Source organism: Heterostelium album (genome assembly GCF_000004825.1).
Source record: "Heterostelium album PN500 unplaced genomic scaffold PPL_scaffold12, whole genome shotgun sequence".
NCBI lineage: Eukaryota > Evosea > Eumycetozoa > Acytosteliales > Acytosteliaceae > Heterostelium > Heterostelium album.
In genome coordinates this window covers 515,465-540,847 of record NW_008805074.1, presented here as the reverse complement: position 1 = coordinate 540,847, position 25,383 = coordinate 515,465, and the positions used below count along the sequence as shown (strand labels likewise).

General features: G+C 31.3%; 5 protein-coding genes across 5 annotated transcripts; 1 reads left to right on the top strand and 4 right to left on the bottom strand.

Moving 5' to 3' along the window:
* Window positions 1-53: 53 nt before the first annotated feature.
* On the bottom strand, window positions 54-1,155 carry omt4 (O-methyltransferase family 2 protein; the record flags this gene model as incomplete). The annotated part of the gene is made up of 2 exons (XM_020580956.1): window positions 54-525; window positions 587-1,155. 2 exons carry the CDS (start codon window positions 1,153-1,155, stop codon window positions 54-56), a joined length of 1,041 nt encoding a protein of 346 aa, XP_020428541.1.
* An 806-nt stretch (window positions 1,156-1,961) lies between these two features.
* On the bottom strand, window positions 1,962-10,105 carry PPL_10173 (uncharacterized protein; the record flags this gene model as incomplete). Its single annotated transcript, XM_020580955.1, has 7 exons — window positions 1,962-2,346; window positions 2,408-2,484; window positions 2,565-4,695; window positions 7,026-7,056; window positions 8,732-8,834; window positions 8,961-9,710; window positions 9,947-10,105. The coding sequence occupies 7 exons, from the start codon at window positions 10,103-10,105 to the stop codon at window positions 1,962-1,964; spliced, it is 3,636 nt and encodes a 1,211-aa protein (XP_020428540.1).
* Window positions 10,106-10,344: 239 nt separating this feature from the next.
* Window positions 10,345-10,871, bottom strand: PPL_10172 (uncharacterized protein; the record flags this gene model as incomplete). Its single annotated transcript, XM_020580954.1, has 2 exons — window positions 10,345-10,487; window positions 10,550-10,871. 2 exons carry the CDS (start codon window positions 10,869-10,871, stop codon window positions 10,345-10,347), a joined length of 465 nt encoding a protein of 154 aa, XP_020428539.1.
* A 225-nt stretch (window positions 10,872-11,096) lies between these two features.
* On the bottom strand, window positions 11,097-14,442 carry PPL_10171 (uncharacterized protein; the record flags this gene model as incomplete). Its single annotated transcript, XM_020580953.1, has 6 exons — window positions 11,097-11,321; window positions 11,415-11,491; window positions 11,563-12,614; window positions 13,036-13,131; window positions 13,509-14,091; window positions 14,406-14,442. The coding sequence occupies 6 exons, from the start codon at window positions 14,440-14,442 to the stop codon at window positions 11,097-11,099; spliced, it is 2,070 nt and encodes a 689-aa protein (XP_020428538.1).
* A 138-nt stretch (window positions 14,443-14,580) lies between these two features.
* PPL_10170 (C2H2-type zinc finger-containing protein) lies at window positions 14,581-20,931 on the top strand (the record flags this gene model as incomplete). Its single annotated transcript, XM_020580952.1, has 8 exons — window positions 14,581-15,470; window positions 15,505-15,713; window positions 15,825-16,172; window positions 16,314-16,344; window positions 16,629-16,652; window positions 18,534-18,615; window positions 19,401-19,419; window positions 20,894-20,931. 8 exons carry the CDS (start codon window positions 14,581-14,583, stop codon window positions 20,929-20,931), a joined length of 1,641 nt encoding a protein of 546 aa, XP_020428537.1.
* Between the last annotated feature and the right edge of the window lie 4,452 nt (window positions 20,932-25,383).

The following is a 25,383-nucleotide window of genomic DNA, read 5'->3' as shown; positions in this document are numbered from 1 at the left end:
AATTGAATTTACATGTGATAGATTTGAGATTTTAAGTTGAGACAAGCAATTATTTAGATTTTAGAAAAGATTGTTAAACCTAAAGTATTTGGAATGGTACTGTGACGTCTGATCTCATCGATCTTGAATCCCGAATGTTTGGCAAGATACTCCCAATCCTGAGGAGTTCTCTCCTTTCCGTTGCACACCATCAACATGTGGATATCGTTCCAACCAGCTTGATTCTTCTCATTCTTGAGATTCAAGTCGTTGATTAAATCATAGACATAGATTTTTCCACCTGGTCTAATGGATTTGCTGATTGTCTTGAAAATATTGACTGCACACTCATCATTCCAATCGTGAATGATACTCTTTAAAACATAACAATCTGATTCTGGAACAGAGACAAAGAAATCACCAGATTGGTCAGTATATCTCTTATCGAGATTTTCACCATGACTATTGTTTTCAATAACAGATTTTATATCAAAGTTGATTCCTTCTTTAATATTTGGATAGTTTGCCAAAATATTCTTTAATAACCTTGATATTAATAGAATTTTAATAAGATTGGTTTATATATTCTTCAATATTGTATACTTACAATCCTTGACCTCCACCCAAATCAACAACTTTTTCAAATTTAGAGTAATCGCTGAACGATAGTAAGACGGGAACAAACATGTTGGTAACTCCAGTCATTGCTTTACTGAAAAGTACTTCCTCTTCTTTGTGATCTTTCAGATACTCCCAGAGGTCCGGATAGTTTAGTGATTCCTGATGGTTGGTTCTTCCAGTCTTCACAGAGTTGAACAGTCCATTCCACGAGAGAACTTGACCAGGACTTCCCCTCATCAGTACCATATCTCTTACACCTTGATCTCTGAGACAGAGTGACATTGGAGTGTGCTTGAAGATACCATGCGTCTTATTGGTATCGGTGATCTCTTCTTCCTGGAAGAGACTCATCGATGTGAGTGCTCTCATGAATCTGTAGAGAGTGTCTTCGTGGACTTTCAACTCCTTCGATAGATCCCCAACGGATTTCGATGATTCCGGAGCAATGTGCTCAGCGATACGCAACTTTGTGCAAACCTCCAAAGCCTTGCTTCTTTGGACACCCGACATAATGGTGTAAACCTGTTTAACTATTTCAAAACTTGGTTTGCTCATTGTTTATTTAGTAGAAATTATTACTAGATATTTTAAATTAAAAAATATTTGTTTATTTAAGTAATGATTAATATATTCCTTTCATTGGGGTGAACCTTATTTATATTTTTTTCCTTTTTAAAAAAATATAAATTTTTATATTAATTAAAAGGTGGGGGAAATTGGACCTTTTTCTACCCCTTTTTAGAAAGATTTTCACACCTTGGTAAACATCACAATTACTTCAACAACAACAACGTAATCTATATTTATGTTTTTTGTTTAAGTCAATATTTTCATCTTGCAATTCAAACTATTAATATAGATTTATTTTTGGTTTCGACATCGTGATAGATAGCGAGGTGATATGTTATTGCCTTTGCAAAGAAGTGATTAAATCATTAAGCAAAGCATATAAACAAAGATATTTATTAACTAAACTAAAATTATATTGTAATAGTTTATTTCGAGGTATAGATATTTTTATGAATCGGCAATACAACAATAGTTTGTTTGGTGATGGATAATTTACATCATCGATAAAGATAAGTTGTGAATAACATAAGAATATATATTGGTTACATTTTCTGTGTTTGCATATTACTCTTGTTTGTTTTAGATTCTATAGAAAACCAAATTAGATAAACACACACACTTTACTGTTAGGTTACATCGTTTGTTTCTGTAGGTTTGCTTTTGTCTTTTTATTTACATGAAATATATATAGATTCCAAATTAATAATCATGTTTTGGAGAGTTTGTTTGGTGTTTTTTTTTTTGGATTTTTGTTGTTGTTTTTCTGCTAGCTTGGCGATATTTATCCACAACTAAGTATCTGATGTATTCATGGGTGTTGGTGTTGTAGGTGGTGATGATGATGAAGATGTCGTTGAATTATTCGTAGTAATATCAGCAGCAGCAGCATCAGCAGTAGTTGTTGATTCTGTTGTTGTTTCTGTTGATGTACTAGTAGTTGTGGTATTAGTGGTGGCGTTGTTGGTGTCATTTGTATTCGCTTTTGTATTGGTCGAATCCAAAGAAGAAGAAGAAGAAGAAGCTGAAGTAGTAGTTGAGGTTGGAGTCACTACTTCAGTTTCAAGTATCATCTTTGGAATTTCATATTCATCGTAGGTTCCAAGTTCCAAGTTTTTCTTATAAACTCCCAACGATTCCATAAAGTATTTATTCTTAAAGATATCTTCAATTTTCTCACTTTATCAAATAACTTATTAATTAGTTGTTGTAACTATATATTATAGTTAATAATACATACCCAGATGGTAATAACGTTGAAAGTTTAGTTAATTCTTCAATATTTAAAGTATTCAGAACAGATTCAGTTAAAACATTCTATAGGTAGTAGAAAATTATCAAAAGTTTGTTAACAACCATTGCAGCTGCGTTTTTGAAATAGCATTAATAACTCTTACATATATGTCAACAGAAGCAAGTGGTGATCTTTTGTTGGTGACGAAATCGTTGGCGATTGTGTTGGGTGCCTTTGATCTCTTGACTTGCTTTTTCTTCTTTGGCTTTGTTTTAATCTTTGTAGTTCCGCTGTGAAATGATTGTGATTCAGCACTTCGCTTACTTGGTAGAGTAAGTGCTTTTGATTGTGTTGGTGGTGGTGGTAGTATGGTGTTACTTGATTTAAGACTTGATTTCTTATCAGTGGTGGTGGTTGTGGTGGTGTTGTTGTTTGTGATGGTGGTGTAGCTTGTGATTGGTTGTGCAATCATTGGTTGCAAACAATTATTGTTTAAATCAGTCGGTGTTATTATTTCCATTGGTTGGATTTGTTGTTGTAGTTGTTGTTGCTGTTGTTGTAAGTTCATTGGTGATGAAAGTGATGACGATGATGAAGATGAAGATGACGATGATGTATCATAGTTTTGAACTGAACCGATCACCATTGGATCGTCAAAACCACGCATTATAGATGGAGTGTGATTTGGATAATGAGTTAGGAGTGTTGTTTGTACATAGTTGATAAATCTGACGGTTTGTAACGGTGAGAGTTCAGCAATCAAGATATTGAATCTAGTGCATGCTGAATTTACAAAGTTATCATATGACATTTGTACAGGTGGAAATAAGTACATTTCTTGTTGTTGCTGTTGTGGTTGTTGTTGTTGATTTAAAGGTTGTTGTTGTTGTTGATGTTGATGTTGTTGTTGTTGTTGTTGTTGAAGTGTCATTGGTAGTTCGCTGATAGTCGGCATTGGTAAAGATGAAGTTGATTTGGTTGGGTCAATATTTAATGTAACAGATGTCGGTGTAGTTGTTGCGGTTGCTGTTGTTTTGGCTGTGTCGGTGTTCGATTTTAAATTTAGTAAAGATTTTGATGATGATGATCTGGAAAGTGAAGATTTAGAACCACGACCTCCTCTTCCGCCACCACCTCCTCCTCCTGAAGAGGACTTTGATTTCTTTGATTTTTTTGAACTTGGCGAGTCGAAAATAATAAGATTTTCAGATGAAGGTGATGTAGCTCCTATTGGTGAGCCTGCTGTTGATTCCGGGTTAGGAATACTTGATGAAGAGTTCAAAGGTGTCGATGATTGAGAAGAGGAAGAAGATGTTGAAGATGTTGTGGTTGTATTCGTTGTTGTAGTTGCATTGGCTGGAGTGAAGGTTGAAGTTGTCGATGTCGATGATGCTGATGATGATGATTTTGATTTTCCTTTCTTCTTTTTTGGTGTCGATGTTTTACCGGAAGAGGAAGAACTAGAGGCTGTACTGCTCCCTGAGCTAGTTGGATTATCGTCAGAGGAAGTAGGAGTTGGCGAAATGGAAATAGGCGAGAATTCAACCTTTGTATTGAATTCATTTGGCAGAGTGGTGGCGAATGGAAATGAATTTGGTGAACTGTTGGCAGAGTTTGGCTGTATTGAGAGGTCGTTGCTTTGAGTAGTGCCACTGCCATTTGCACCAGGTTGGATATAAACAGTGGAAAAAGTTGGACATGAGCTTTGTCTATCGAATTTGATACTTTGATCTTTTTTATCGGTTCTTGGTGATGAAGGCACCTGACTACATACCGAAGTTGGTGTAATCTGATTATTCAATATTTTCATATTAATATCGACAGTTGAATTACTGGTAACAACAGAGTTTTGTTGTTGTTGTTGTTGTTGAAAATTATTGAAAATATACTGAGGTTGAGAAGTTGTTTGAACAACTGATTGATTATTATTGTTGTTGTTGCTTTGAAAGTTTGTAGTTATATTCATTTCCAACTTTCGTTTGTTAATATTTAAAAATCTATTGTTATTGCTGTTGATATGTCCAATAGGGATGCTGCTATTTATATTGCCATTTGAAACGGGTGTTGAGAATTTTGGAACTTGATGATTTGTTGGGGAGTGTGGTGGAGGTGGTTTAGGGATGAAATAAGATGTCTGTGATAGAAATTGATTTCCGTAGTCTAGAGATGATTGCTGCTGTTGTTGTTGTTGATCGACCAAACTTCCATTGCTATTGAAATATATAGATTGAGACTTTGAGATATCGACACCTCCTGTTAGGTCATAGCTATTGGCGCCACAATCCATCAATGAACTATTATAATTGATTTGTTGAAACATCTAGTGTGTGTTTTGATTGATATTTGAACAATATTTTTATCAACTATAATAATATAATACTAAACTCCACCTAACTGACTAATTTTGTCTTGAATTTTCTATTTTTATTATTTTTATTTTGTCTAATAAAGATTATTTTTCACTGATTGTATTCTAAATAAATATATTTTAAAAAAACAAATTTTAAATGGAAAGTTGAAAATATTTTACCAGATTATGTTTTGGTAAAATTTAGCATATATAAATAAAAATAAATTTGATAAAGTAAAAACAAAGGTGAAGAATAAAGAATAGTAAAAACAACTAAACAATACAGACAAAAGAATTCGAAATTTTTGATTGATTTAATAAACCATAGATTTAAGTGTCCAATTTTGGCTTTAGTAATAACTAGTGCTTATTGGATTGGAAGAAAACCAACAACAACAACATATAAATAAATTGGAATCAGGAATAATATTAAATTTAATTGGGTCAGGAAATAAAAAAATAAAAAACAACTACAAAGTGGTGTTTAAGAATATGTATTCACTAATTAGGTGAGAATAGTGAGGGAAATGAGGAGGAGCTGGCTAATTGGTTGGCTGGCTTACTTGTATACTTTTTTTATTTTCTTTCTTTCTTTATTTCTGATGGACTGACAGGCTGACCAAAAAAAAATGATAAATTAAAAAAAAAACAAACACTTTAACAAAAAAAAAAAAGTAAGTTATGTAAATGACTGTTGTTGTTGTTGTTTGTTGGGTAGTAGTTAATCGGAGATGTTGTTGTTGTTATTATTGTTGTTTTTGATTGACTGAATTGGTAATTTACAATTATTTAAGAAAATTATATAAAAAAGATGTAATTATTATATTATTAATTTAATTTATTTATTATTTATTTAATTTATTTGTTTTTATTTATTTGTATTTTATTTTATTATTATTATTATTAATTTTATTTATTTTTATTTTTATTTTTTGTTCAAGATTGTTTTTGAATTCTATATTTACAAATTTGATGTTGTTGTTGTTGTTTTTTGATTGTTGGATGAGTTTGGGAGTGAGGGTTGAGTGTTTTTGATTATAATTTATTTATAGTGTGCCAGTGTGTGTATTGAGTGTGTGAGTTTATGTGGGAATTTCTGGGTGTGTTTTCAATATGAGTGATCAATCACTCACTAACTCACTCACTTGCGCACACATTCATTCTAATTGATGCGCAAGTGAGTGGAGTGCGAAAGAATATATATTGTATAGATAGGAGGAGGCAACAGTTCGAATGGGGGTATTGTTATATCGAACGGGAGAAATAGTCAAGTGGTTCAATCACCTTTCTCAACTCAATTGAATGTTTGGTTGGTTGGTTTGTTTGGTTGGTTGGTGGGATGGTATTGTGGGTGTGTGGAGTTGTTGTTGGTAGAGGTAGTGTTAATGATGGAGTGGTATAACAAAGATAATTCCTATATGTAGTGGAGCTAAAATGGCGATGCAAAATAAATTCTCACACTCACAAACACACTGAAACTGAAGGGGTCAGTCAGTCGACTTTGAACTCATCCCAAAATCACAAGGTGTGGTTGTAGGCCCAAATTCACCTTTTTTATATATAATAATAATTATTATATTGTGATTAATCATTTAAACACACAACACTTTATATATATATTAGTTATACACACGCGTATAAATAATATTAACACATCAGATTTGATTATACACAAATCTTTAACTTAGAATGAAAAAATTTAATGAGGTGGTGTTTGTGTGTTGTTGAAATCAATAACAATAGTCAAATAACAACAACAACATAATTTATACATATATATATAGTGTAGTGTATATATAATTTTATAATTATTTTATTAATTGTGTGTGTATGTATATGTGAGTTAGTGTTGTGTTTTAGTTGATATTAGAACCAACAACACGATGAGCTAATTGTATGTTGTTTTGAAAATCAAAATAGCAAGTATGGTAACAATCATAGAGTGCCACATTCCGGAATGTGCATTCAACCTATCCAAATATGACACAATTCTCTAAAAGATATAGATATACGAGGTTGTTCCCAAAGTGTGTGTGAGTATGAGATGTAGAACCACCATACTTTTTCTGAAAAATAAGAGTGAGAGAGAGAGAGAGAGACTCTGATGTATTTAGTGTTCTTTAATGTTGTTGTTTACAAGTAAAAGTATTTGAATCAATCACGTAAAGAACAAATAAAAATAAATAAAAAAATATATACTGCATTAAAATTTCCAAATAGGAAAGAAAAAAAACAACATCAACAACAATAATAATAATAATAATAAACACTGACACTAAAAAAGAAAGAACCAACCATAGAAAACCTATTTTAATTAAATTATTTAAAAATTGATTTGATTTTGATTAACTTGTTACCACACACACACACACACACACACACACACACTAGCTTTAACTAAAAATTAACAGTGCCAATGTAATAAAAAGGAAAAATGATTTTAGTGAATGTGTTGTGTTAACACTCTCTCTCTATTTCTTTGCTTTTGTGATGCCTTGTTTTAAATTTAATTTAAATTAAATTATATTAAATAACAACAACACCCATAAACTGTCTGGTTTATTAATAATATTATTTGTTTCTTCTCATAGTGTGTGAGAGAAGCACTTAGTGGTGCCACCCATTGGCATGACCATCTGGATGAAGCGACAATGCAAAAAGTGAAAGAAATAAATAAATAACAATGTTAGTAATTTTAAATTTTATATATATATGATGTTAAGTATATATTCTGATTAGTGTGTGTGTGTGTGTTTAATGCGATATAATAGTGTGGTGTGTGTGGAGTAAAGGTACCTTTACTTCTCTCCATTCAGATGACGAATGTGGGATACAATCAAAAACAAATTATTATATGTGCCACAAAATGATGATTGGTACTCTGCAAATGAGAAAAAAATATTTATAATAAAAATGATAAAATGATTGGTACTGTGTGTGTGAATTTAATGGAAATCATTCTACTCGATACATTTAAATATTTAAATTAAATTTGCTATAAATGTTAATGTAAAGTTGGTGGATTTATTAATTGGATTGAATTGATTTGAGTGTGTGGCTGTGTGTTAAGCGGAAGATAGATCAATCATGGTGTTGTTAAACACAAGAAATAAGTAAATTTATTTATTACAATATTTATATATATGTGTGTGTATATATTCAGAATTAGAGGAAAGCAACACAATTATTAAAATATTGTAAACATGTAGATATATGAAAACTCTCTACCTATAATCTTCATCTTACTCTACCAAGTAGGTGAGCAAGGAGGTGTCTCTTATTGACAATATATAATATTATATTATAAACAACCATTTGTAGTTGGAGCTTTCCAATCTAATGGGTTGGGTCATTCACACGAACACACACTTATTCACACTCCATTTTCATTCCTTTTACGAAAGGGAGTGGTGTGGCTGACTGTAGTTGAGTATGAAAAAAAGAATATAAATGTTTTTTTGGTGTTTTTGTTTTTAGTATAGATATAGATATAGATATCTAAATCCATGGATAGGGTATGGGTGTATTGTTACTGATGGTATGAAGATATTACAAATATAACAACTTTTGTAAAGGAGAAGTTAAATAGATTATGATTGGTTATTTGTTTGTTTGTTATATTATTATTCAAAAGGTTGTTTGTTATTTTTAAAAACCAGCCACAATGGGTTTGTTATTTGTTTGTTTGTTTGTTTTGTTTGATTAATTGACTGATTGGATGGTAAAGAATTGAATTATATTGTAATGTAATGTTACATTATTATTTTAAATGAATAATCGATAGAATGGAATATGTGTGTGGGTGTTTGATTTGTGTAATTTAGAGTTAAATCTAAGATTTACAACCAATTCAAGAACAAACACAAAAAGAAAGTAAGTGGAGTGGATTTTAAGAGATGATGATGATTATCATCATGAATAATAACAAACACAAATATGGTGTTACAATTGCAATAATGATCATAACAACAAGTACTTACTCTCCATCATTGGTTCTAATGTTCCTCTAAAGAAATTTCCATCGCAACCCCATCTCAATCCATAGCTCTCACTACATCGAACCTCCAAAATTATAATATTATGCTAAAAGTATGTATTTTAATCATAAAAGCAAGTAATTAAGTTAACAATCATTATTGCCAATAGATTTGATTTGATTATTAATAACTAAAATAATTAATAATTTGAGAGTGTAATCAATCTACTTACAGGCAATGCATGCATATTGATCCATGTTGAGTCACGAAGAATTCTAATGATTGTCTTCTCTGATCTCTGATTTTTATCCAACTCTGGACCCTTTCCAGATCCCCAGAATGAATTCTCCGATCGGTTGGCATGCTTACAGAAGGCACGAGCCGACACTGAGAGTCTCGAAGCTGATCCCGGTGTATGTGGAAGATTGGCACTGTTCATCAATCTAACAGGTCCATGCGGAATAGCACTACTCGATCCAACTGTCTTTCTCATGCCCAACATATTCAACAAACGATCCAAATTCAACTGACTCGTAATCAACTCTTTAACTTTATCAACCAACAGTTTATTATTATCAATGAACTGATTATTTTTATAATTCTTCTTTTCTTCAACACTATTCTCATTGTTACTCTCTTTATTACTCTCTGTACTATTCTCTTTATTCTCATTACTTTTCTCAATGTTCTCGTTTTTACAACAATTTGTTGTAATTGTTTCTTTTTCAATATTTACATTATTTTCATTACTATTATTAGTTATAATATCTATACTATTATCATCATTATTATCATTACTATCTATTTTACATGTTCTAAGAGAATCATATTGTTTGAACAGAGAATTTATGTTGGTCAAAAATTGTTGTTCCCATGCTTTTTGGGTCTCGACAAAATCACTGACTTCATTCAAACCATGTAGTGAAACCATTCTATTTGGATATCGACCAAGCTTATACCAAGCTACTAATATCATTGATATCTATATTAATCAAGTTATTTTAAGTAAAGTCGTGTTATTAATATAATTAGATTCTAATAATAATTCATACATGTTTATAATATGGCTTAATAGGATAGAAATTCGTTCCATTCTTTAATAATTCGAATCTCTCTGCAATTGACTCTCTATCATAATTGAAATATTTGATATTCTAAAGATTATTAATTGTAAATAATTAAGAAATTAATTTATAAATTCTAATTATAAATATTTACATTTTCATCAATAAATTGAGGAGTATCATCTTCATTTAAAAGATTATCTCTTTGATCATCGGCTAGCCACTCAAACGACAATCTATTCTCAATTAAATACTTTAAAATCTGATCTAATTCCAATAGTTTACTATAGTCTAACTCCATTTCTATATCCATACTTTTGTAATTGCTAAATTATTATAAATAGAATAAATAAATGTTTAAATCATTATCACAGCTATTTAAAATTTATAAATAAACTAAACTAGTTTAAATTACTAAACAAAGAAAATTATAAGAAAATGAAATGAAATAACTTGTTGTGTGTTTTCGTTGATCGATCACACAGCAGTTTTTTTGGATTTTAAAAAAAAAATTTACAAATTTTATTTATATTTTATATTAAGCTATTAAATTTATGAATCATCTCCACCCTGTTGCTGTTGTTGTTGTTGCTGTTGTTTCTTTTGTTCGTTGTACAAAGAGACCATATCATAGTTTGGGAATAGTGTTGAATCGGTCTCAGCAAGTGGCATAACAGTATGATATTGTTCCAAATCTTTAAAGAGTTACAAAATTAGAATTTATAATGATAGTGATAATGATAATAGTAATACATACTGAATTTATCTTTGAAATTCTTTAAACCTGCAACAGTTAATTTACCATCGGGGGTCAGATGGAGATTTAGCTCTGCAATGTCACCCTCTGTAACACTCTGTAATAAATCATGCTTGGCCTCTGCGTTGAATGGCATCATCTGTTCGTTTGAAGTTCCATCTTGCAAGATGGGAATAGTGAATTGCAGAGAGTTTGGTGTCTTTTTCTCGATTCTCTCTATCATCAACATACGATCGATATGTTCACCTCCAGCTTTGCAATTTTGATAGTTTGTATAGAATGTACCTCTTTGTACTCTTTGTATAAAAAAATATTCTGCCATTATTATCTGTGACTATATATCTATTATTATGTTTTAAAAATGTAAAAAAATAAAATAAATGAAACTAACATTAAAAAAAAAAAAAAGTTCAAATATGTTTAGTTTTTGGCGGGTCAGCGAATTCAAAAAAATTTCAAAAATTTCTTCGAAATATATATAATTGTAATATTATTACCTGTAATTATGTTTTGTTATGTTATGTTTTGTTTATGCGATGTTGTTTGTTTATTTTTGATTGCTGTTGTTATCGGATTTTGAGATTGCATCTGATATCTTTGGTAATAATGAATCTGATTTTAATTGATCGAATCCACATATCTCTTTGATGTTCTCTACTGCGTCTTCCTTTGGAATGACAATGTTCTCCAACGCAACCAACTGTGAACGAATCGACTCACTCGAGAATTTTAACATCGAATGATTTGTTTGAACTATATTTGGTATTATAAGCTTTGATTATAATAAACAAAACAATTTATAATTAATACATACATCTACTAACGTTTGTGTGATAATAATAATAATAATAATAATAAAACTTACATTATGTAATGCACACCTATATATATCATTAGCAATTCTAATCGAAACTGCTCTTAAATATATATTTGTCCATTCATCTAATATTAATTTTAGAAAATGTTAATATTACTAAATAAAAAGTTTTAAACCAACTAACTAAGTAACTTACTTGATAATGGTATTAATTTCTTTTGATCTTTGTTGTTTGGTAGGATGTCTTTGAGTACAACTCTAAACTCTTCGTAGGTGATGGATGGTGTCTGCTCTTTGTAGATCTGATGCATAAAGATGCTGGTATCGATGTTGTTTGAGATCTGCTGAGAGTGTTCGTTGATAAAGTATCGTTCTATATAGTTTGCACAGTTGGGTGCCACTCCCATGCTAAAGAAACGATTGACACCCTGTGAGACGATACGTGGTACCTGCTTATACCACTTACTCTTTATGAGTCGTGATACTACCTTTCTATAATTTGCATTCCATCTTTCAAATTCTGTTTGTCTAATATTATTATTACTATTACTACTTGTACTATTATTACTATTACTACTACTACTACTATTACTACTATTACCAGTACCACTTCCTTTCTTTATTGTTGATGATGATAGTATTTCTGTTGTTGATTCTGGCCAGAGTTGATAACTTGATTTCAATCCACTGGTTTGGTGATGTAGATGGTCAAAGAGATGCGACTCGTTTGTGATGCCTGGCGAGCGAATCAATTGCAGCCATTCCTGTCCGTAGTGAGAGTAATCGATTGGATGTACGGCGCTTGCTATCTTTATCGGAACGGGATGTGAAAGGAATCCAGTTAGATCTTCAAAACGCTTGAGATAGTCGGTTTCATTGTATCTCTTTATATGTGATGTTTCTTTATCTTTCATTGCTGTACTACTATTACTATCTTTATCTCTCTCTTTATCTTTAGAATGTTGTTGTTCTGTTGTTGTTGTTGCTGTTGTTTTCACTTTGAATTGCTCTGTCATTGCTTCTTCCAACACCTTGAATATCTCTTGTTCCAGATTCTTCTTTATAAAGATATTCATCGCGATCGACTCTACCGAATTGGGATGTGTCAAAGCTTTAAAGAATAGCGATTGGTTCTGACTGAGTCTATTGATTGAAACACCCGTACTCTCACTACTCAACGCCAAAACATTCAAAGTTCTCTTATGTAACTGTCTAAGACTATTTTGTATCAAACTTAAAATACTATCTCTATTTTTCTTTAAATAAATCTAAATAGAATATTTTCGAAATTGGTTAATTAATAAGTTGTTGTTGTTACTCTATTATCATTACATATATGTAGTACTTACCTTGAATATCTTATTCCACATATCTTTTGGTCCGGATGTAACTGTACAGTTGTAGAGAGTTTGTATCTCTTTCTTCACCTCTTGGTTGAGGGTGTTGAGATCGAGTGGCAAACCCAACTCTGTGGACTTCAAACCACGGAATCCAACCCAACCGTTTGGCAATTGAATCTTCTTGTTGGAGAGAAGCTCCGTTGTATTGGCCGGTGAAAGGTAGAATTTATCGAGTTTGGTTACCACTCCGAATGTCGAGATGCCGTGTGGATCGAGATTGAGTGTGGTGTGGTGATCGATCTCGGATGGCGCGCCAACCGGCTCCATACAGAGTGCTATTATCTGGTGTTCGTAGGGCACCTGCAGTGTCATCGTACTGATGATCGAGTTGCGAATGAGTTGGCCAGACTCGCGGTAGTCGGCGGCTGTGCGGAATGACGGGAAATCGATCAGTCGGATATTGTGCATGTGCGGGCCCGCTACAACAATCTCGAGGGGTGAATCGCTGAGCAACTCCTTTGGCGTGGAGACCGCCAGTTTCTCATCGATTTTCCGGCGTAGCGTGGCGAGCTCGTAGATCCGGCCAGAGTTGCCCCAGCCACCGTCTGCAAACTCGAAATAGGATTCACCGCGCGTGCGCACACACTGGATGGAGATCGAGCGCCACTTTGGTTTGCGACCGAGCAACTCAAAGCCGAGCAGACCATCTATGATAGTGCCTTTGTCCGATCCTTCCAGCCCGATGAACGCAACCGTTCCGAAACTGGGATACTCATTGAAATTCAACAGCTTATAGAGATACTCGATGACGTCGGTCGATCTCGATTCAACCAATTCCGGTTGTTGTGATATTTGTTGTTGTAATAGCATTTGTTGTTGTTCTTGTTTTTGTTGTTGATTAGGTTGTAATTGTAATTCTTGTTTTTGTTGTTGTTGTTGTTGTTGTTGTTGTTGTTGATGTTGATGTGATGATTCTTTTGGATGTTTTTTATTTAAACGTTGTAGAAATTTCTCATGTAATTCATCTTTTGATAGCGTCTGATTGTCTTGTAATCCCATTTGCTCTTTTACACTTCGATTGATATTGAATTGTTTGGATTTCTTGAGTGTATATCTAAACTCTTTATAGTCATGATGTTCCTTCAAAGCTTGATTCAACTCTTTTTCATCGCTTCCAGCAGCAACAACATTCTTTTTATTCTTATTACCACTACTAAAACTCAACTGTTGTTGCTGTTGTTGATGTAACCTTTTATGTTGTTGAAACAATTGCAACTCCTGTTGTAATAATAAACTACATAATATACCACTGTTACAACAACTACTCGAATTGTATCTTGACAACATGTTGTTTTCAACCAAATACCAAACTGCTAACTGACTAACTAACTAAAATAAAAACTAAACTAAACTAAAACTAAACTAAACTAAATATTTTCTTCTTTTAGATTTTATATCATTGCAAATGTTATTAGATAAATAAATATAATATATTTTAAGATGTGTGTGTGTGTGTGTGTTTGTCTGATCTAAATTAAATTCAACGCAATTACGTAAAATGTGTGTTTATTTGGTTGTGAATTTGATTGGTGAGTGTGCGTGTGTCGAAGTTCGTCACAAAATCATATGACAAGCCTCTAAAACCACACACATAAAAATTAAATATTAAAAATAAAACAAAAAAAAAAAAACGAAAAACTCGTAATTATTTTTATATCTTTATTATTTCTAATCATTTTTAAATTAAAATTTTCATTTTTGATTATTTTCGTTTTATTTCAATTTTTATTATTATTATTACAGATATAGATATAAGATATAGATATTATTAAAACATACAGATATAGATATTTTTAAAAGAACAACAAACAACAATGAGCACAGAAATTATTAGTCCAGATATAAATAATAATGATAATGGTCGTGCTGCTGCTGGAAAGTCTTGGCCATCAGTTCAACCTTTGGCACATCCACTCAGTTTCTCATTCGACGAACCACAGGTGAAACCTTTTGAGTATCCATGTTTGATGTGTGAACACGTCGAGTATGAGAGTCGACCGATTTTGGAACATCTGTTTAACTCACACAAGATTGTCATTGGCGAAGTCAATCACATTGCGAATCTCTCGGCGTATCTCGGTCACTGGAGAAAGCTGATGGCCGACAAACCGCTGACCACCTACACCTCGATGATTCAAGCGCAATCCGACGGACCGGATGCCGAGCCAACCAGCTACTACCTGCTTTCTGACATCGTTCCCGAGGACCAAGCACTCCGCAGAAACCTGCAGACCGAGCGTCTGGCGTTTGTCCTGGATCAGCAGCATCACGAGCGTTCCGATCCCAACTTTGAATCGATCTGCCCAATGTGTCCTACGGAGTTCCGTGGCGATAGATCTGCGGTGTCCAGCCATCTCTTTGAACAACACAACTTCAACGTTGGTTTGCCAGACAATTTGGTGAATATCAACGAGATGCTAGAGATTCTCAGAGAGAAGTTCGATGCCAATCAATGTTTGTTTTGTGAGAAGATTTTCAAGAGTTCCATCGTAATGAAGCAACACATGAAAAAGAAGAAACACATGCGTCTCAACCCACAGAACAACATCTACGATCGTTTCTACCTCTTGAACTATTTGGAGGCCGGAAAGAACTGGGAGCAAATCAAAAAGGAAGACGAAGAAGATACCACCGTCGAACCAGTCACCAATAACATTGATATATTAAAACAAGTAGAAACTGAATCAAAAGGACAACATGTTTCGTATGTTAAAACTAACCTTTTTTAATTATAATAGTAATATTCATATCCTTACTAATCAATTTAACTACTTTTTAATAATATTTAGTTCACAATGGGATGATTGGACAGAAAATGATGATGATGAACAAGAAGATACAGTAGTTTGTTTATTTTGTCCATCGCAATTCGACGATTCACAAGTAGCATTCGACCATATGACTACAACACATAAATTTGATTTCCACAATATAAGAAAAGAATGGAGTAAGTTTGTTTATAATACTTTAGAAACAAAAAAAAACAAATAATTATTAATACTAAACTACTAAATCAAATCTATTGATTTTATTTCTTTTTTTTTTAAAAAATGTATAGATATTGATTATTATGAAAGCGTTAAAATGATAAACTTTATTCGTAGACATCAATATGAAAAGACCTGTTGTTGTTGTGGTACAAAGTTTGAAAGTGATAAACTGTTGGAAGAACATCAAAAGGATGAAGGTCATCACAAGGTCGATCGCCAATTGGATGTATGGCGCGATGCCCAATACCTTTTACCAACTTACGAAAATGATAGTCTTTTGCGATCGTTCGAAGACTTTGATGAAAGCGAAGATCTCGACTATGAACAATCGGAACACAAATACAGAGATGAACTGATTGACGAACTTAAACATGAACGAGAGGAGATAATGGAGAAGCTCGCAAGTTGCAATGTGCGTATATAACCATCAATTTAAAAGAAAAAAAGAAGCAAAACAATAAGACAATAAACAACCATAATGTATTGTAATAAGAAAAAAGAGAACAACAACAAACCAAATCAACCCAATCCACACAGATATCTATTTATAAAAAAAGAAAATCTAGATCTAAAACCAATAAATACAAAGTTTTTCTAAACACCGATGAGGAAGGAAATCTGAAATGTGTGTGAGTGTATGTCGCAAATCTGAGTAGTGCAGTGCATCTCTGGTTTTCTTTGAAGAAACAGAAACACACACCCATTAATCTTTAACCCACCATATCACAATGATACACAATTTATAATGTTGTTGTTTGTTTGATTTGAATGAGAATTTCCAAAAATAGTAATCTTTTTCGAAGCATAATAATAATGGACAAAACTAATGATTGATTGATCAAATCATATAGATATTTATTCTTATTTTAAAGCCGTAGTGTACTTCCTGATGGTGAGTTTGAGTTTTGCAAAGCTTGTATTACTAGTAACACAAATTTGTGAATGGTATCAGATTGATTCATTTATCAAGTTTACCCAAAAGTAAGGTTGGCAAACATATCTAAATGATAAGTTACTATCCAAAAAAAATAAACTTGATTGATGTTCATCTTTTTGGACCAGCTTCCACAGAAAGAAACTTTGCTGCTTTATCGTTGTGATAATATTATGATTGCTATCATGTAATCAAAATCCAATGAATTGAACTTTTGGTCGACAATCAAACCCCCCATTAAACTAAATCAAATTGTTTGTAATCTCTTAGATCTATGGTGTTAATAATAAAAAAATTAAAAAAAACACCTTTCAAAAGCCGGCTGGTCAGTAGAAAAATTAATTAAAATAAATTGTGGGTGGTCTTTTTTTCAACCACCACCCAAAAAATGCCCTTTGGTTTGTATAGAGAAAAAAAAATTAGTTTTATTAAATGAATTGTTAATTATATTATCATTAACATGCAGCATAGTTTGGCATTAATTTTGAGGATAGTAAAGTCTCTCTAACCACACCCACCAAATTACAAAAATTTGTTTTTCCTTTCATTATTCACCGAATATTCCATTCGATGAATGATGTCTTAGGGGAAACAAAAAATAAATGACTCACAAGATTTAAACAAACACCAATAGAACCATGATGATCATTTGGTCAAAAGTTTGCAAAAAATAGAAAAAAAAAAAAAAAGACTAATTATAATTATGGATGGTTTTGACAAAAAAAAAAAGTGTTGACGATTATTTTTTTTTTTAGTTTTTAATAAAAAAAGTATGGATTACCATCAAAAAAAAATTGTTTAAGGTCACCAATATTTTGACATGATTGATAAAATAAAAAAAAAAAAAAAAAAATTGCTACTCACACACAGTTTAATATTTTTAGGTCAATAAATTAGTTTGTTTGGTTCATGTCCATATCAAAAAAGAATTTTCCCAGTAACTAAATATCAGACCTCACAAGAAAGGAGGGTAAATAGATGTGATAGCCCTTTGTTTTTAGGTTTCGATTGATTCGAAAGGATCGGACGTAGTGTGTGTTCGATGAATTGGTTTGTGGTCTATTTTTTTGAGAACAACAGAACATAAACAAACCAACAACAAAACAACAACAAACAAAAACCACCCAGTTGCACCAAAAACATTTTTAATATTTACCCCACTGAACCAACAACATCATGCATTCCCCCAACTCTTGCATGTGAAATAGTTTGACAAACTATTGGATTGATCGCCTGACATTTACCAAGTTATCAATAGCGAGTGGGTACGCGTGTTTATGTGTGTGTGAATCCACACTCCTGACAAATTACCCTGACTTTGTGTTTCAAGAGTACATCTTTTCTATTTGATTCCAAAACTGCACACTTCTAAAAACACTAAATATTCATACATGTAAGTACCTATCATCGCATCACCTGTCAGAAATCATATATTTTTTTCACATTTAAAAAAAAGAAAAAAAGAAAGAAAGAAATCAGACTCTCCTCCCTCCTCTATCGTTGTCAACAAATTTGTTCAACCATCAGTTGTTGTACTTTTTTTTCATTACCTTTCAATTAGTTCTATTATATTCGCATATTCTAGATTATTTATATATTATATTTAACTAATCATTTTCACATAGTTGATCAGTTTAGATCGGTATAGTTTAATTTCTAGAACATTGGTCAAACTTTGACCACAATCAAATTTGTTTTGACTTTTTTTTATTTTTATTTTTTTTTGGAAAAAAAAATAGCAACACAGAATAGTACAGATATAGAGAAATAGATTTTCATTTGGATTGGATTCTGATTTGTTTCAGAGAATCAAACAATAATTCAGGTATTATATTAAGAACAGGTTTAAAGTACTCTATCATCTCAAAAACATTTCATATCAATCATATAATTCAAATCATATGAAAGCAATAACACATCAAATTGTAAAGTAAACAAACACTATCAATCATTAGAAATATTAGTTATGACACACAGACAGACAGGAAAAGATTGAAAGTTAAAAAATATTTTCATTTCCTTTTGTTTGTTTTTTTTTTTCTTTTTTTCTTTTTTTGCAAAAGGGCAACAGCCAACCAGCAAATCAAAAAAAAAAAAAAAAAAAAAAAAAAAAATTGGTAAACCAAGAGAGTTTCAGGTTTTTTTTTGGTGATTTATTTTTAAACTGAAACTAAATAGAGAATCATCACTGTGCAAAGATAGAATTTAGTTTGAAAAATTGAAAAAAAAAAAAAAAAAAAAAGTTAATCACCCCACAACTTTCAATCAGATCTTTGCGAATAGAAAAAAAAAACAAACTCAAATTCTTCCGATCGAGAGATGCCTCTCTATATGTCTGAAATTGCGATGCTCAAAATGATCGAAAACAATGGGCAACCACCCAACTATCACCATTCTACCCGTCACGCTACCCTTATAACTATAGTTTAGTTCTTTTTTTTTTTTCATATACTCTTGACTCCATTTATTTTCCCAACCACAAAAATCTATAAATTTCATCGAATATAAAAATTATAGTTTGTTTAAAAGATCGTTCTGGTATTCAAAACGGTCAAATGACATACATTCCAACCAAAACAACAACCAACTAATAATATTAAACAATAATCCATTCATATTTTCCACTTTTTTATTTAAATATATATATTTATAATTTGTATATTAAATTTAATTATCAAGATAGACCGAACATATCAGTTTTTATTTTCAGATTTCAAAACAAATTCAAAGTATGAAAGTGTTTGATGTTAAAACAACATTATATCACAAATGCTCCACCTTTTATTTTTTAAACAAAACAAAGAATCAAACAAATCATCAATCATCTCATCTATTTTATTTTATTCAAGTTTTGGTGTAGAATATTTCACTACCATTTGATCATAATCTCTACATCTGACTCTTTATTCACTCGTTGGAATTTCTTATAACCAATAGGTTACTATGTTGTCTAAAAGTCAAGTAGTTTAGTATATAAATATTCATGTTTTATTATGTGGAGTGTCCATTCATTCCTCTTTCTCTTATTATTTTATTGTTTTATTGTTTTATTTTAATTTGTTTGTTGATAAAAACGTTGTGTGTGGGCTTGTTGGTCAAATTTATTTTGGACCGTCGGTCCCTCAAAACAAAGATCTTTCAAATCAAAAAAAAAAACAAACAAAACTAAACAAAACTCCATTTGTGCTCACAATTTTTGTATCTTTTGGCTGGAGGATAATCATCACCATCAACAAGATAAAATAACTTCTCCGTTTATGTCTTTTGTGTGCACCTGTCTACCAACCTCTTAGTACTACACACTTTTTTATATCACAATCGACATGATGTCAACACACATATTTCGACCGTTGCACAGTCATTGGTGGATCTCTTGTATCTAAAACAACCTTTGTACAAGGGTTACCCATAAGTTTTTTTTGTTTGAATTTGTCCAGCGATTGGGCTTAAAATCGATAAACAAACAATATTTCCATGACATGTGTGTGAGGAGTGTGTTTTATTATTTTATTTTTGTTAAGCTTAACATTCAATTTCTTTTTTATTTCAGTTTGTTTTGTTTTTTTCTTGTGATGTGTTATTGCAAACTAAACTTCCCCCACACTCCATATACACACCTAACATTTACATTTTCCTAATTTAAATTGTGTTTTTGTCAAAAATGGTGGTAGCTCTGCCTATCAAAATCCAACTTTGAAAAATTCAAAGATTGAACAGGTTTTTTTTTTTTTTTTTCATAAATTTACAAAAATTTCAAAAAAAAACCACCAAGCCATCACATTGGCATCCTTTATTTTTTTGGTTCGATGCTTCAATCAATCGACGCGTCGTCAAATGGGGGTTGCACAAGCTACCACTCTATTTTAAAGTGGTGTGTGTGGGTGGCGCAAAATTGCCTTCCACTGCTTATTGCTTGCTTGTTTGGATAGGTATAATTATACCTGCTGTTGCATATTATTATTGTTGTGTTGTTTGATTTCTCTTTTTCTTTGTTTATTTTGTTTGAAAAATACTAGTATTTTGTTTTTTCAAAATTAAAAGAAAAGAATAAAATAGATAGATAGATATGTTAAACAACCTAACAACAACAACCTAACAACACATTTAACATTGATAATTAGAATAGCATCAACCAGCCAACCAACCAACCATCATGTAAGAATAGGAGTTTAGTTTAATCATCAAATTATTATTTGATGATAGATGTTCGTGTTGGTTTTGGTTTTGCGATTGCCAAATAATAGACAGTCGTCGACCAATTCCATTCTTTAGATTACTCCACACACTTCCAATCAATACCACAATCTTTCAAGATCAAGAAAACACACCAAACCATTTCCGATGCATTCATTATCTATTTTATTTTTTTTATACATATCCATACACATTCCCAAAGATACCAATAAATATTTATGTTTGTTTTTCGATTCACACATCCATCACCATCACCACTACGAACACACCCACAAACACCACACACACTCAACGTCACAGCATCTATACTTTTATACCCACAAACACAGATAAAGATAGCAGAACAACAAACACCTTCCTTCTTTATTTTCCAAAGACCCATACATTACATCTTGTTTCTTTTTTTGTTTTTTATTTTTTTACTTTAAACAACAATCATCTTTTAAAAGCACTACTACAATCAGTTGTTTTCATTCCTTTGTGATTCTTTTGATCAATCTTTGAATCAACCAAAACACACAACAGAACAACTAACTCAACCAACCACAACAAAGACGGGTCCCACTTATTATTATCATTATTAAAATTTAACCACCATCATTATTTATCATTTCCACTGGTGAAATTCTGTTACCTAAATTTATTTAAAAGTCCAATCATTGATTCTTTGTAATATGTTTTTATCATATATACAGATAAGCATCATCATAGATATATAGATAGATACATACATACATTTGATAGATAATATTAAATACAACTACTTTAAATTCAAACAAACATAGATTCACACATTTTATATATGTAAAACATCTTCAATTTCCACACACACCCACACACATCTTCACAAGTGTTTAAATTATTAACATTTTCAAAAAAAAAATAATAAACCAACAGCCAATCAATCATGATTTCACACACATAAACATACATCCGCACATACTTTAAGAAAAAAAAAACAAAAAAATTATACTAGCAAATTAGCATTGGAATCCAGATTTCCAACAAACATTAATCGTCTTTCTGACAAACCAAATATTTTGGAAAAAAAAACATTTAACTTTTAAAGATAGAAATAATTATATTTTCTTTTTTGTTTTTTTTCAAAGTCTCTCTCTGATCATCAAATTCAAAACATATTCCAACCAACATCAAAAAACCAACAACTTAAAACTTATTAACCTATTGATTGACCAACGAACACCAAAAACTAACAAAAACCCATTAATCCCTCCAGATAAAAGTTTAAACATCAGGTAGCCTGTCCTGAAATCAATATTTAAATATTCGTTGCTAAATATTTAAATTCAATCAAATCATCAATTACAAAAGAGCAAAACAAACCTAGTCAGTACTTCCTAGATTATTTAATAGTAATTTATTATATATATATATATAATTATATACATACTACTTTCACAACAACAACAACAACAACCAGTTATAATTATTTTTGGAGAGGAATATCAATACTATTCACCTTCAATCCAGTTTCAAATATTTGAAGTATATTTCATAAAGTAAGTGCCAAAATAACAATATATCTATATTTTAATATCTCTCTTTCTTTCCATTTATATTATTGTCGCCCATTAATTCTTTTTTGGGTACCACTTTGAATACATCATCAACTCTCCTATTTGTTTTGATTGAATGTAAATTAATTTACTCTATTTCCATATGGAGTAAATTCACACTTATTGCCAATTAATGTATTTTAATATAATACTGATGATACAAATTCGATTCTAATTTTAACATCATCACCATCATCACAATTTACCTATGGAGTATTAATTAAATACTGTTGTTGGTTGATGTTAAATAACATCGTACACCTCACATCAACACCTTTGATAAACTTAAAATCAAACGGACGTTTAGAAAAACAAAGGTTAGCAATATTTGTTTATTTTTTTTAAATCTTCTTTCAACATCAAATCAACATGACCGCCGGCGGTCGGGTTTCAGCTTGGGTGTTGTTTGAACACTTCGTTGGACATGTTTATCGAATTTTCCAACATCAAATCAACATGATCCATCCCACCAGTTATATCAATAGTAATGTAATAATACTGTTACACAACTTTATAAATCACAAAAGTCTATCACTACCACCACACAACTAAACACTCACCTCACTGTTGGTGGTTTATCATAACAACAACACAATAAAAATGAAAAGAAAAGAAGAATATGTATTATTTCAACCAGTAACACTCACTCCTCCACTTCTATTTGATCAATCTAATAACATAATAATGCTTTCCCTAATTGGAATGTGTTCCAAACGATATTATTATCATCACCATCACCATCATCACCATCCATCACATTGAAAACCATCAATCCTGTGTAGTAACCTATCCGGATAAGTTGGGTTGTGATTTTCATTTGTTTTAATATAATAAATTGAAAGCAACAGTGACAATACCTTAGATATCTTTACCACCATTCAAATTCGGTATTTTTAAATAGGGTAGGATCTATCAAAACGAAACCAATTTAGATATATCACTGATACCATCATACACAAAAATAACAAAACATAAATATTAGTGCCCCATAATCCAACCCACCAACACCATATTTTTGTTTTAAAACAAAAATTGTTGATAACACCACAACAATTCAGTCTATGTGTGTGTTTGTGCCATTATTTCTTTTAATATTTAATTAATAATAAGAACATGCAGAAGAAGTTGAGGAGGAAAAGCAATATATTCATATCATTGTTTTTTTTTTTTTTTTTTTTCAATTTATAAGTGGTTGTATTTTATGTAAAGGTGGTGTGTTGTTTGTGGATGTGCTTGATGATATTCACTCCTATCATCACGAAACATCCCAATACCAAGAGACACATTTAAATGTTATTTTTCATTCCACAATCACTGATGTAACCAACATATGGTATACCCACAACCATCAACGTTTCGCTTCACACATACACACACATACACTTCACACCACACATTAGATATCTCATTTGTCATTTAAATTTAAAATTGTTTTTAATGACTAGTTGGTGTGTGGGATATATTAGTGGTTAGTGTTAATTAAATATGTATCAGTGGGAAATTGTTCATATCATAACTCCATATTATATAAATAATGAAGCATAACATATATATATATATATATGTACTATAACTATATATAGAGAGTGTGTACACATAGTGCTATTGTTATTGTTTGGTTTTGATTTGGATTTATTTGATTATAGAGTTTGGATTGGTTTGGATTAGATTATGATTGTTCTTTTATTTTTTTTTATTTCTATATATCTAATCCTTTTGTTTGCCCACATTATTGGTTGGCATCAACAGCACATTCCTTTAACTCTTTCATCTTAGTGCTTGGTGGTAATGATGGTGTTACTTTTAATCACATCATTAGTGATCATTACCAACCAATATTAATTATCTATTCATTCACCATTATTATCAACATCATCAAACACACACACACACATAAACCAACAGTAATAACAACACCAAAACACCAACTCTTAACAAACCACATACATATACATACACTCATATATTCACACACATAGGCAAGTAGTACTACTTGATAACCTTTGTTTTCAAGCAATGTATTCCAAACAACAACAATAAACATCAGATGAAAGCTGTTGATGGAGAACAAGTTGAAAGGAAGAGGGTGTGATGGTGAATGGTGATGGTGATGGATGGATGTCAGCGAAGGTATTACCACCACCACTGCTTCTTCATATCTTTTCTTTTCATTTCATTTCTATTCTTTCTTTCTCTGTTCAATTCAGCTCAGCTCAGCTCACTTTTCTTTCTCCCTGTTCACATTTTTTGCGTCTGTTAATCTATGAAAGTGCTCTACACCTTCTTCTTTTATACTTAGCAGATGTGTTAAGTGTTTGTTATTGAAATATTGCTGTTGTTGCTGTTGTTGTGGTGTGTTGTTGTTGTTGTTGGTTGTTGCATTTTTTCATTTTAGTTATAAACTTTTTATAAGGTTGACCATCACCATCATCAAAAAGATATATATTAAAAAAAATCCAAATCACAACATCATCATCAAAACAAATTCCAATCCAAACCAACCAAACCAAACCAATCAAATAATATCCTCTAACCAAAAAAAAAAACCTCCTATACATATCTAATCATCTTGCTCTGCTCCCAACCAAATTAATATTAATCCCACAACCACCTACCTCCTCCACCATCCATCAAATTATTGGATTTTCCAACTCTTTCTAACAACGACAAAGCAAACCAAACAAAAACAAATAAACAACAAGCAAATACAATAACAAACTATTTTATAAAATCAATTTCAAATTCACAATAATTCTCTATTACCAAATTAATTATAATTAACAATAACAATAATCAGCAACAAATTTATAAATTTGGTTAAAATAGTTTGTTTGTTTCTTTTTTTGTTTTTTCATATTCATTATTTGTAAACATTTATTTAAATTAATATCTAAATTCATCAGTCAATCAATCATATCCATT